This window comes from Dioscorea cayenensis, chromosome 14 (assembly GCF_009730915.1).
Source record: "Dioscorea cayenensis subsp. rotundata cultivar TDr96_F1 chromosome 14, TDr96_F1_v2_PseudoChromosome.rev07_lg8_w22 25.fasta, whole genome shotgun sequence".
In the NCBI taxonomy this organism is placed as follows: domain Eukaryota; kingdom Viridiplantae; phylum Streptophyta; class Magnoliopsida; order Dioscoreales; family Dioscoreaceae; genus Dioscorea; species Dioscorea cayenensis.
Genome location: NC_052484.1, coordinates 10,568,716 through 10,582,350, shown reverse-complemented (window position 1 = coordinate 10,582,350; position 13,635 = coordinate 10,568,716). Strand labels below are relative to the sequence as shown.

At 32.8% G+C, this 13,635-nt stretch overlaps 1 protein-coding gene across 2 annotated transcripts; it reads left to right on the top strand.

The window, feature by feature from the left end:
- Nucleotides 1–302: 302 nt before the first annotated feature.
- On the top strand, nucleotides 303–12,293 carry LOC120275121 (V-type proton ATPase subunit e1-like). Of its 2 annotated transcripts, none has more exons than XM_039281620.1 (4): nucleotides 303–568; nucleotides 4,018–4,065; nucleotides 11,712–11,771; nucleotides 11,934–12,293. In XM_039281620.1, exons 1-4 carry the CDS (start codon nucleotides 471–473, stop codon nucleotides 11,938–11,940), a joined length of 213 nt encoding a protein of 70 aa, XP_039137554.1. In that variant the 5' UTR covers nucleotides 303–470; the 3' UTR covers nucleotides 11,941–12,293. The 2 variants fall into 2 exon arrangements, with proteins under 2 accessions (XP_039137554.1, XP_039137555.1); XM_039281621.1 differs by having other exon boundaries at nucleotides 11,712–11,823.
- The last annotated feature ends 1,342 nt before the right edge of the window (nucleotides 12,294–13,635 follow it).

The following is a 13,635-nucleotide window of genomic DNA, read 5'->3' as shown; positions in this document are numbered from 1 at the left end:
AATCTATATATTTTTTTATTTATCATTTTCTAACATCAAGAAGCATTGATTACTTTTTTTTCAAAAATACCCTCAACACTCTATTCAACTCTTTTATTTGAAATTAAATATGATAGAAAAATATGTAGATATAAATTAAGAGTAATTTTGAAAAATAACTAATATTTTATAAAAAAAAATTTGTACGTAAGATTTGATTAACTTATTAATCATGATAAATAAAACAGAACGGAAGGAGTATTTAAAAAAATTATTTCATATTTATTTTGTAACTATTTGATAGGTAATTTGTAGACGGGGGATGCGCGTGCCCGATAATACTAGTTGACATTGCAAAGGAAACGAGGATTTCCTTTCTCCTTCCCTTCGGCTGAACCAATCGGTGACAGCACCGAATCCCCGCATAGGGCCTTTTGCTCCTCTTCTCGTCTCAATTCTCATCTTCGTCTGAAGAAGGGCAGCAGGGGGCGATGGGCTTCTGGTCGACAACCCTCATCTTCTTCCTCGCCGGCGTGGTTGCCTCCCTCTCCCTCAGGCTTTGCTGCAACCGCGGACCCTCCACCAATCTGTATGCCCCTTCCTTCCAATTCTTTCCCCTTTGCCAGCATTGATTCATGGTCATGCTTTGAATCAGGCTTCTTGCCATGATCTCTCTATTTTTTTTTTCTTAGTTAACCTCCAATCTTGATCTTTTGGTTCCACCATTCAAGGAAAAGGAACCGGATGGAATAAGAGTAGGGAACCATCATGATTTTATCTGTTTTTATTAGACCTAATTTGCATCGTTACTGATACTTATTTTCATTGATAATTTGTCTTAGCCAAAATCAAGAGAAGATTTGGGACATTTGAATCAGATGGATCTAGATAGGGATCCACTTATTATTGGGTTTTAACAAGAATAAACTGTGATGACAGAGTATATCTAGTTTGATAGATATGAACTAGTGAAAATCTGCTTATAATTGATCTAATAATTTAGCTTTACTTTTTCTGATTTGTTAGTGTCATTTTGGTAGTTAAGATGGACTGCTGACATTTCCCTTCAGATTTCCTTTGAATCATTAGAAATTAAAACCAAGGTTAAGTTCTGATAATTCCATTATGTCGTAGTCTATGTTATATTGTCTTTGTCATGTACCCTTTGTTGCTAAGCTGTTGGTAAATCTGGAACCTGGAATTCCATGTGTTTGATCATTCTGTCTGGCACATAAGGTGCAACAAGATGTCTCTTGGATAGAAAATTAATTACTTTTTTTTCTATATAATTATAAATGAAGGGAATCACAGTCTAGAAAGACAACATTAGCCAACAGTTTAATAATCCCAGTTTTTATTCAATTTTCATAATCCTATAATCATTTGATTCATTAGTAAAATAATATGACACTTCATTAAAATAAATAAATAAATAATATAACACTGGTATCATTCACCTTTTGGATGCTTGAGCAGATGTATCAATCCCAAATATGGGCCTTTGTGTAAGGTTGCAGTGACATGCTCAGCTAACCCCTGTTTCATACCATACAGGAGTAATTTGCTTTAGAGAAGGCTGACTTTACATTAGATAGTCAACATAATAATAAATCTTATATTTTTATTTATGAAATTCAATATGAATTTATGACTACTATTCCAAACTGATCACTGTATTTGAAGTCTTATTTTGGCTTGTTGTGCCTCATACTGAAAATATTATTGTGATGTACCAATCATCCTTGCAAGGCTAGTTGTTGCACTACTAGAAATATCATATTAGTGATTGTTAGTCGTGACTGATGCACCACTGGAAGTCATAATTTTATCTTTTTCCCCTCTGCATGGCATTGACAGTATGAAAAGCTAAAGAGTAGTAAGAGGAATATCCTGATTTTTGTTGATGGATTGTAATTATTCTTTTATGCAAAGATGCTTGTACTATCTTGGTAATGGGTCCATTACATGTCATTAGAATTTCAGCATATAACTTCTCTTCATTTATGATATGGACCATATGGTAATTATTATTTCAAATTTTACACTCAACAAAATCAAACTTTCCATTATGACAAGTTTTTCCCCTATTTATTATGTTAGGTGATATGACATTTCAAAGAGGGCCTACTTAATATGCTTACAAGTTCTGTCTTTTCTGGTTTGCATCATTCTTTGAATTTGGTTATAAGTCCTATGTCTTATTAACTTGAGTTCTATAGTCAAAACCAAGAGAAAAGCAAGAAACTTTAGTTTGCTGGATAGTTTACATGTTAAAGATGTTATGTGTGATTTTTGGATATTAAATAGATTGTTGTTATAAATATAAAACATATCCTTCCAAAATTTTTTTAGGTGCAGCCCACAAGCACTTGGAAGTATTAGCTTCAGGTGAAGTGATTTTTCAGTTCTACATGCTTCCATTTCATGTCACAGTCTTGAGTGATGGGTAATCACAATATTAACACTGCACCAAGACCACATTTGATATCATCCTCTTCTGGGCATGTAGGTTGATTCCAAAGGCCTCTTCTTTGAGCATGTCCTATTTCTTCTCCAGATATATGCCTGCCTTGTTGACTGCTTGCTTTGGCTTTTTTGGGGAAAACTCTTCTATCTAGCACATGAGTTGTTTCACACCTGATACCCCCTTTAAGAGGAAAATGTTGATTTATATCATGCTTTGACTTACAGAAATTTATGAGAACACATAGTGCACACTCGAACACTTTACCTTTCCAAAATATTCTTTTCCCCCTGGTCTTCTACTGAAAACTGATTTAGTTGTTTAATATGCATAAATACCTTGTTTGTTTTGGTGAGATTTCTCTAGTCTCTAGGGGTTGGGTCAGGGGATAAAGATTTGGAGTTAAGGAATCTTTTTGAAGTTGGTTATATGTGAAAATTTTATGTGGGGTTACCATACTTCAACCTAATTAATACTAATCAAAATAAATCTATAAGATCAAAATTTTACTTTTCTTATTATTTATCGATGTTTATTAATATTAAAACTTTAAAATTTATTACTGAACAAGGTTGTCATAGGCGTAAGGCGCATCTAGGCACAAGGGGGTTCTGGGGCCTAGGCGCAAGGCGCGGGTGCGCCCTCGATTAACATTGGCCGCACCAGTCACCATTAAAGAAAATTGATTAATTAGAAATATTTGTATTACAGATTAATTTGTATTAAAGTTTTAAAATGTTCTAAAGATTAATATCATAGAATACAATCAAACATTAGAAAAAAAAACGTACATAATAACATGCAAAATAATCTTCAAATGTATAATACAAAATGCAATAATATGATATAATGTGTCCAAATCCTAACATGTATAATAAAATCTAGATTTTAGTGACTATCATCAAAATCACCAAGTCCATCATCATCCAACATCATCAATTTCCTCTTCAAATTTATCATTCTCTTCATATAAATAGTGGATCGGCCTGAAGAGGAGAGATGAAGTCTTAATTCTACTTGGTTGGTTGTGTGTTGATCACTCTAATTTTAAATGGCTCTGATTGTATATGTGCCTCTTTTATTTTTAATCATCAAAGATGTGTGGATAAGATTAAAAGTTATACTAAATATTTAAAAAAGAACCAAATAAATTTGCGGATGTTACAAAGGCACGCCTAGGCCCACGCCTTGAGCCTTGCGCCTAGGCTCAAAGGCGTACGCCTTTTTAACTGTGCCTGCTTGACACCTATAAAGGCGCAAGCTGTTGAGCCTTGCGCCCGAAGAGCCCGAGGCATGCCTCTTTGACAGCTATGTTTCATTTAAATAATTTAATATTGTAAAAAAAAAAAAGGGTTGGTTGGATAATCTTCGGTGTTTTGCTTGAGGTTGTGTTATATCCCAAAAACAAACACACATTAAGGCAATTGGTTGTTGCACCAAACATTGTTTCATTCCATATTTTTTTGTTAATGACTTTTACATTTTACTATATTTGATCATGCCCAATTTGTGATATTTATGAAGAGAATTTGAAGTACTTACTTTAAATATATTTAATGACTTTGTTGTTGCAGGTTCCATTTGACGCTGATTATCACAGCTACTGTTTGTTGTTGGATGATGTAAGTTCAGCTGTTTCAATTCACCTTATCATACGATTGATTAAATTTTAAACAGCCTTTTGTTCAAGCATAATTTTCTCATTTAGTTGCATAGCTTTTTCTCTGCGTCTTTAATTATGTTACACTCAATCTTGTTGGAAGTGCAGTTTCACAGCAGCTCTACAGTCAAATTTTTAGCTGATGGTTAATGAATTAAGAAAGCAACTTTTTTTTTTTTTTGGCGAGAGAGATCTTTATATGATGAACAAGAATTAAAGATTAAGAAGGCTTCTTTAAGGAAGTTAAACTGTACCAATCTATATTTTAGTTGCATTGCAATCACATCCACCGTGTGGATGGACTAGTCCTACCAAGTTCTAGGCTGATTTGAGGTCTTAGAGAATTGGTACATATGTTGATTGTGTGGTAGAAGTTTGGTTCACAATTTTCAAAAAGATACCACATTTCTTCTCGATGTATTCATAGAACATGAAGTTATATTAACAGATCTATTAACCTTTAGAGAACCATTTCACAATTACAAATTTAGTGCATATTTATTTTGCTATCTATATTTGTTACCTTTCATTTCATGGATGAGTTTATGTCTAGATTATCTCATTTTGTACCTTATGTTTATAGGCTTCCTTTTGTCACCTTGGTGCTCATATTTGAAATTAGTTTGATAACTTTTGTGAGAAGTACCTCCATTCATTAAAAATACAAGTGCTATTCCTCTAGTGATAGCTTCTTGAAGAGTTCCACTTATCCTAAGAGCCATGCTACTTTATGGTTTTTAAAGGTCATTTACTTGCGGAAATGCATAATTGACATCTTAAATTTTCAGATTTCATATGCTTTTCTTGTTTTTCCATTGTGCTTGGTATATTGGAGAAGCTAGTCTTCTTTCTCCCTGTGAGCTCTCACTTCTTACGGTGCGACCAAAATAATTTTTTTTTCTTAATTCAGTGTGTTATGAGCGTCATGTCTACCTCAACTGCCTAGTTCAATGGTCATTGAGTAGTATATAAAGGGAGACTAGATATTGGTCTGAGTTCCATGGAGTTGAATCTTATTTTCTTAATAGAGTTGAAATTATTGTTTTGTGGAAATTGAACAGCACATTATTGATAGTTTCTTTTCATATTCTGAAATGATTCTCAAATTCCTGAAATCCTCATCTCACTCAAGGAAGATGCTAAACAACATTGAGATCAAGATTTTTGTTATAACATCGGGATCCTGCCATTCACTGGCCCACTTCATACCTTGAGGTAGTCATTAATGCTTGGTTTCCACAATTTTGAAGTTTGCCATGAAATGTTTGATTTGAGCGTACAGGACCTGCAAAGGTTATTACAAGTAGACGCACAAACAATTAGAAGCCTAGAAATGCTTTACTGAACGTAATTTTTTTTCTAGGGAATGCCAGACCATCAATTTCTTTTTTTTCGTTCAGACTACAATTCAAGGTTCTCCATTCTTGTGTTTTCCTTGGGAGTATTTGTCTCTGCCATTATGCTACAAGTGATGTGTTATCATTGCGAATTGATTATATTAAGGTGGTATTGTAGTGCTAAATCCTTCCAAGGTAACTATAAGCTTGAAATGTTATTTAAAATTAAAATTTGGTCAAGTTTTACTTGGTAGTGTGTAGTACTATGATAAATTGCTTATCAATCCTCATCCAAATTATGGGTTTCCCAAAATGTTCTCATTGTCAGCAGAAGTACAAAGACTAAGGAGTATGGAACTAAGCTTATGATTAAGTGGACATGCCTCGCTAATATTGTATGAGGGGCCATGTTCACATGTTGATGTCTATGTTCTTACAGGTAGATGCTCTAAATTAGAGTTTATTCAGTTTACAAAAGGGAAAAAAAGAATAACATAAAGAGAAAATCTTTCAGAAAGAAAAAAAATTAAAATATATATATATATATATATAAGAAAGAGTTGAAAGAATTGGAGGAAGGAGAGCAATCACAACAGATCCATGTCTTTTGTGGTTAAGAGTCCCTTAAATGTTTGTAGTCTTCATCTATATATCCATAACCTACTAGTAACCTAACTCTAAGCTATCATTCAGAAATTCTAAAAACCCTTACTCTGATGAACAGTGCTTTTAAAGTCTTTAATGTAAATTAAAGAAACCATCTATTTACAAATTTTCTAGTTATGGCACGAGAAATTGAATCTTATGCTCCGAGAGAAATCAAGTACTGCTAGAAGTCATAAGGAGAGAATTAAATGAGGCTGTTGCCAAAAAAAAACAAAAAAGTGTTAATTTTCCTTGCACCTACTTAATATCTTTACTGTTTGTGTATATCTCTCTGACTTTTTATAATTAAATTGCATATAACTCCTTGAAATCATCATGCTATGTGTAAAAAGCCTACATTTCTTCATTTATCACTTAAAAACCTAATTGAAGTTCTAGACATGTGAAAGTCTACCCAAAACCCCAGTTTGTTCTCAAATTTTTGAAATCCTGAATACAGAGCATAATTACGACTTAGGGAAAGCTCAATTTGTTTAGGTTAAGAATGGGAAGCTTTTCATTCTTTATTTTTCTTTAATAGAAATGCTCTTAGGGGATTTTATCCTATATTGTTGTGAAATTTTTTATTTAAAATGAATCAATTTCAAGTTATTCACATAACCATGACTTCAAGGTTGTTGTTAATGATGGCTTCATTGGTTTGTTGAATTTGACAAAGTAACCCATTGATGTTGGTTGTATGTGCCTTCTTTGGTGGCATTGACATGTAAGAAGATTTGATGGAAAGGGGAGAAGAGATGAAGAGAAAGGTAATGGATGGAGAGGTAGAAGGGATAGAAGGACCATGTGCAGAGTTGGAAGGAATATTCCTTTGACGTGCCATACCATTAAAATCTTTTATTACATGGGGGATTTTACACATTCTCATGAAGATTTCAGGGTTATATACAAATCTGAAGAAGTTAAAATATTACATGATATTTAAAAAATGTAGCAAAAGGAATCCCTTGGAATCAATGGGTTTTCAACAGGGTGAATATTTGCTTTGATTAATGTGCATTTATAATTAGGTATCTTTTTACATGTTATATTAGGATGTAAAAGCAGAACAACTTTAAGAAAACCCTATGCCCATGTTGAAATGCATCAATCCTGTGGATTGTGATGGCCAATAGTAGAGAAGTTAAAACCGGCAATAAAAAAGTAATGAACAATAATTTTTTTTAATTATTAATGCAATATTCTTTTCCTCTGCAGTGTAGGTTCTAATCGATTATAATTAGGCCCATACTTTTAGTTTTGTTGCTTTTTATGTATTTTGCACATGAAGCTAAAGAAGTTTTGCAAGTGAATTTTCTCATTTCTATCGAGGTTCCTATCTCAGAGCACTGAATTATGAAGTATATGTTTGTGTTAATCTACATTAGAATCTATATATTTTAAAATTTAAAATTTTGCTGTGTATGACATTTATGTCTGGTTCAATTAGTATCATCCATTCCATGTTGGATTATTTATAGAAAAATTACAAATAAATAACTAGAATGGAGTAGCCACTCTCAAGAAGACATTACCATGTCATGGCTTGTCTAATCAAGCAACATATCAAAACATACTGCTATTTCTAGAAACTCATGATGCCTACCTTGATAATACTAGTGTCTCAAAGAAAGCATGAACATGGTTTCTTTTAGATGTTCCATACCTGGTTGGTTACCCATACATTTGGAAGATACATGTTATTAGGATATGGGGAGGATTTATATGAGTAAACACAATGATAAAAAGATGAGGTTGCAGAAGGATTTGTCATTAAGAGCCTATGAAGCATGGACGCGAAGATGGCGACACAACATGACACAAACACAGTGACATGGTGATTTTTAAAAATTAAGGACATGGGTATAGCGGGACACGGTAATAAAAAAATATTTTAAATATATATATATATATATTAAGTAAAATTTTTATAGTAAATGCAAATAATTATATTTTCCAAACTCTAGTTTTTTTTATTTGTAATTTATATTGATTTTGATTTTCATTATGTATGTTAGAAATTATATATGATTATTTGATGCTAAGGAAAATAGATCCATTAGCATAGATCATAAATATGTGTTACAAATAATCAACTGCCTGGATCATTTCGGATTTGAAGGAAAACCCTTAGATCTTAATAAAAGCCTCTTCCTCTAAGGTGAGAGCTCGTCTTGTAGCCGTCTTCCCCTCATCTCCTATAACCATCTTCCTCTCATCACCTATTTTTCTCCTTTTTTTGATCCTCCTGCAAGCCTCGACAAAGCCCACGACCCTAACCGACGCAAGCCCAAGACCTATCTCAGACCCAACTTCTTTGACCTTCCAACAAAGGTTGGAAGGAGATGGTGATGATGGCAACGAGGGCTTTGATGGTGATGGTGGCAAGAGTGCCAGACATTGTGTTCGGTCGTGTTGACGGTGTGTCCGTGTTGGACACCGGCACAACATCTGTACGTTGAGGAGATTGGTGTGTCTGTGCTTCATAGTTAATAGCTACCTCTTAATAATGAAGAATGGAAGCTTAAAGTAAAATTTTGATAATATTATGGCCCTCTAATGCAATTGATGAATTTAACATTTGTTAAGTGCTTAAATTCCTATTAGATAAAGTAGGTGAATCATATCTTAATTTGTTGCCAATATGTGTCAATCATTTATTGAGTTATAATGCAATAATAGGAAGGATGAGACTGCTGAAGAATGTGTCACTGAGTGGTACCTGTTATTATGAAGGAACTTTGCGCTACTTCCAAAATTGGATGGAAGATTAGTGTTCTTGAAAATAAAATTTGAGAACTTTTTATGCATTCAGACACACCCAGTATATTAAAATTTACTAAATGTTTAAAAACCTAATTGATAAAATAGGCAAATGAACATTATGAGTTATAAGCATATGTATTAATTAAGATTGTTAATTTGTTGTATAAAGGAGATTTCACATGAACTTACGAATTTTAGTTGCTAGCGGATTTGACCATTATCCTGGAATTTTGAATGCTTTTCTTGTAATAATTTGGAAACACAAAAGAATGGTGTTCTTAAAAATAAGTTTGCTTTCAAGATAAGTTTGACACTTCTAGCACTAGCAAATAGGATTTAATTAGTTGAAAAGATTGACAGAAGCTTTAAGCATATGCAATTTTTTATACAACAATTCTTTGATGTGATGCATATTTTTTGGGGTAAAACTTTACTTTAGTTAGGATTTTAGCCTATTAAGTTATAACCAATCTTGAAAGACCTTTTGCTTCTATAAGTGGCAATACTTTAAGCTTTTTGTTGATTTGCATGTGAGATGTAAATTTAATGCCTTCGGATTTTATAACCCTAACTTAACATTACTTAATTATTAAGAATACTACCCTCATTCATTCCTATATTGAATGATTCACTATCATCTTCTGCTCTTAAGCCTTGGTCAGCCTTATCAAATTAGAGTGAAATAATTGTCATTACTTGAACTCAATTCTTATTTGTTAAGCCGGACCTAAAGGAACTCACCTTCACTCTAGTTTATTTCATTTAGTAGCCTAGCCAAAAAATCTTTTGGTCAAGTTCTGTATGGTTGTTAACTAAATGAGCTTGAGTGAGCCAGAAATTGTCATTCTTAAGTTGTTCAATGTTCAACGAGATGTTAATAGGATGAAAAGAAAACTTGAGATCACTTTACATGTGGGGTTTCTCTTAAAACCATTTTAAAGCATATTAAATAATCTTGTGGCATGATACATGCCAGATGTTTAATAATTGGCCCAGCTTATGAAAAGGAATTTTTGACTTCCAAGTTGGAATTGAAAATGGTGTTTATTGTCAAAATATATGAAATCGTGTGCATGAAGAAGTTGTAGAGTATACTAGAAGTAATACAATTTTCTCTAATGTTCGTATCTTTCCCTGGCTTCCTTATTCTCGTACCTAGTCGGAGATAGCATTGATTGTTACCTCTGGTTGTTGCCTCTCGCACCACGTCAATCTTTCCTCAAAGTGTTACGCACAATGCTAGCTCCAATTGGCTAACAGAGTAAGTAGGTTGAGGAAAGATAGGAAACTTAGAGAAAATTGTATCACTTCTGATATACTTTGCATTTTCTTCCTTGGTTACCTTACAAGTGAAGATTGGGTGCTGGGCATGTATGATCAGAAGTCTTGATTGAGTTATGCGCAGCCGTGGAGCCACGGTTGACCAGTGACATGACTGAGGAAGTGATCGGACAACATATGGAAAAGAGTTGAGGAAGACCGACTGTTTTGACCAAGCCATGCATGGGCACGGGTTTTCATTTGGTCGAGGGCCTTTATCAGGGGGTGTATGCCCACAGTGCAAGTGGGGGTACATAGAGTGAGTAGGTAAGGGGAAACCTTGCCCACAATTGGATTAAATATACTAGTTGTCCATATAGTAGGTTGTTACCAAAAAGTTTCCCTAATTAGGTTGTAAACTGAATGTATATGAAAACTTCCTTTTGATGGAGCTTATTTGAAGATAGTCGTTTGGAGGTGGGTATTATAAGTTAAGACATCGAGGAATTATTTCGTTTGGGAAATACATGAAGTTAACAGTGTCAGTCAAAAGAGAAGGAAAGACTGGACAATTTATTTGTAGATATCAGGTTTATTAACATATTAGGAAAATCATTAATAAGATGTATTTCTCCTTGCAAAAACCAATGGATCCCCACAATGGTTGAGTAGTAGTATGATTAACTTTCATGTGGAAGATCGAGGGTTCAACTTCCTTTCAAAGCATCACTGAGAAATTGGGGTGTGGGTAAGGTGGCTTGTCCACATTGTGAAAATAACGGGGGGAAAAGAAATGCCAATGGACCGAACTGAATTTTTTTTGTTTGGATAACCCATACCACAATCTTTTATTTATTTATTTTTCTCAAATGAAAGCTAGGGGATTCAAGTGACTCTGTTTTTTAGCAAGAGTTTTCAAAGTGTGTTTCATTTGACATTGGGTACTGTATTTGTTGCTAATATGATTATATTTGGACAAGATTGACAATTTAATGGTGTAGACATTAGGTTTACGTATGCTTTTTGAATTTAAAATAAACTAGTGTAATTGAGGTTTGTTTCTTTATTGCCAGTCTTGCTATTCCTTTTCTTAAAGAATTTATTGGATTCTTCATGGGACCCTTAATCTTGTTCAACAAATGAGTTCAGATGATTGCACTCCCAAATCTTCTTTCAGCTTCGGAAAGATAATCTTATATTTTCTATAGGTTCAATTACTGTACAGATCCCTATAATGGTGTACTTTCTGCCTTTTAAGTCCTAATATTTTTCGGTACAATTAAGTCCTCATATTTGGTTGAGTTGGGTCATTCTAGTCCACTGCAATATTTTTAGGTACAATTAAGTCCTTACAATTTACACTTACCCATCTACACCGCGGACTAGAATGACCCGACTCGACTAAATATGGGGACTTAATTGTACCAAAAAATATTGTAAGGACTTAAAAGACAGAAAGTATATAATATAAGGACCTGTACAGCAATTAAACCATTTTCTATATTGTGAACTTTTGATGTTTATACCCAGAAACATACCATGAACCGTTTTCTCGCTTGAATTCTCATGTAGAAATTCTTTTTTTTTGTTTTATGTATAGGTGGGCAATTGTATATCTGGCACAGATGAATCCGTTAATTGTTCCGGTGCTCAATGGAGAGTAAGATGCTCACTTTAGAGCAGTATTTGAAGGAGTTTTGTCAAAAGAATAGGTTTTTTTTATTTTCTTTCCTTTTCCCCCTTTTATTTTATTTTATTTTATTTTTGTCTTGCTAAAAAGGGTTCCTCTCGAGTTACACGGTGGTACATGGTTAATCTGCAGGAAATGATAATTTTTACTGTTGGATTTGTGTTTATTCATCTCTTCCTGATTTGCTGTTATCCAAAACAATATACTAAACTGGGATTAGGGAGGGCCTCTTCTGCTATGCAGTTACCTGGAACTATATGATGTACTCTCGGAAAAGAAAGTCCTGTTTCTTCCCCCTTTTTTGTTGTCCTTTAAGAAATTTAGAGTTTAGAATTTTGTTAGCCTTTCCAATTGGAAAATGTACACAAAGAATAATCAAATGCTTTATATTTTATTTGTGATTTAATATTTTTATGTGATGTAAAATGCACTGTCCAGATTTATTGGCAATTCCAGAAATGCGAGGAAAGAAACCAGAGTTTGAGGCTTTGACATGCTACTGGTATTTGTATTTTGACATATAGCTTTCATTGGTCTTTGATTTTCAAATACATACATTGACTGGGTTTACAAAGTGCCCATATATTTATGTGGTCATATATTCAATTTTTTTAAAATTAGTAAATGTCAAAATAGATGTTAACAACTAGCTTGGCATTTGTTGTGTCTATGACGAGTGATGTCTATTCATGAAGATCATACTAGGATTTGTATTAATATCTTCATCTTTGTTTGATAGGTTTTAAATAAAATTTATGGCCTGTTGGGTTTTCATGTGATTGAATGTTGCAAAATATTTTCTTGGTCTTTATATTGTGTCTTGTATTTTTAACTTTTCGTTTAAAGTATGTAATGCCTATAGTATGGAATTTAAAATGTTTATTTCGTCCTTTTTATTCTTTTCAAATTTTTCATTTAAGTTGATTTTTTGCTTCTTCTCTGGTTGATAAGAATAATTTGTTTTTTCTTTAAAGTGTATTTCTATCTTGTTACTATTTTTTATTACTTTGTTTAATTCTATATTGTCTTGCACATTTATTTACTTTTTTATGAGCTATTCTTTGAAATGTTATTATTAAATTTTGAAGTCTTGATTTTTTGAAATGTCAGAAGTTTCTAATAGATTCTCCAACCTATAGATTATTTGTTTTAATTCTGTTATTGTTAGTGTATCTATTAAATCAGGTTTAGTATTGTCTTTTATTTTTCCTAATTTATTCAGCAAATATAATACTATGCAACTTAATTCATCACTTACTAAGAAAGGTGTAAATCTTACAAATGTAGATGATGGTTCTTTATTACTTTTATATGGAAGTTGATTTTTATTAACATCTTGTGTTTTTAATTAGCTTATGGAAGTGCCATGGTTTTTTGAGCGAAATATAAATCACCTTCTAGATGAAACTAGTGGATTTCTCTTGTTCCCAAGCTAATACAATAATAACCGAAGCCGGCGCTCTAATACGGGCGATTTTACAAAATGTAGAAATTTTAAATTTTATTATAGAATAAAGGTTTATGACATAAAAACAAAATAAAAATTACAAACATGCTTTAAAGTTTCGAAGAGGCAAGTACAAAGCTCTTCAAATTTGTACAAGAGGAAGTCTTATGCTAATCGATCGCCTATTCTCTTCTACTTTGTTATATTTTATTACATTTCTTATTTTATCTATTTTTTTTTACTTATCAATTTTACCTAATTCACATTAATTAAAAAAATCGGTTAAAGTTAGTTAGCTACTTAAATTTTATAAAAAATTTCATTTACTTTCCAAAATTACCTCTATTTAAAACTCCATTAAAACTACATTAAAACTATCCTTATTTC

What these genes read in the sequence shown, in the direction of transcription:
- LOC120275121 (XM_039281620.1), top strand. Translation starts at nt 471, where the DNA reads ATGGGCTTCTGGTCGACAACCCTCATCTTCTTCCTCGCCGGCGTGGTT. An exon ending in CGCGGACCCTCCACCAATCT is followed by an intron (nt 569 to 4,017) that starts GTATGCCCCTTC and finishes TTGTTGTTGCAG; the next exon opens with GTTCCATTTGACGCTGATTA. An exon ending in ACTGTTTGTTGTTGGATGAT is followed by an intron (nt 4,066 to 11,711) that starts GTAAGTTCAGCT and finishes TTTTATGTATAG; the next exon opens with GTGGGCAATTGTATATCTGG.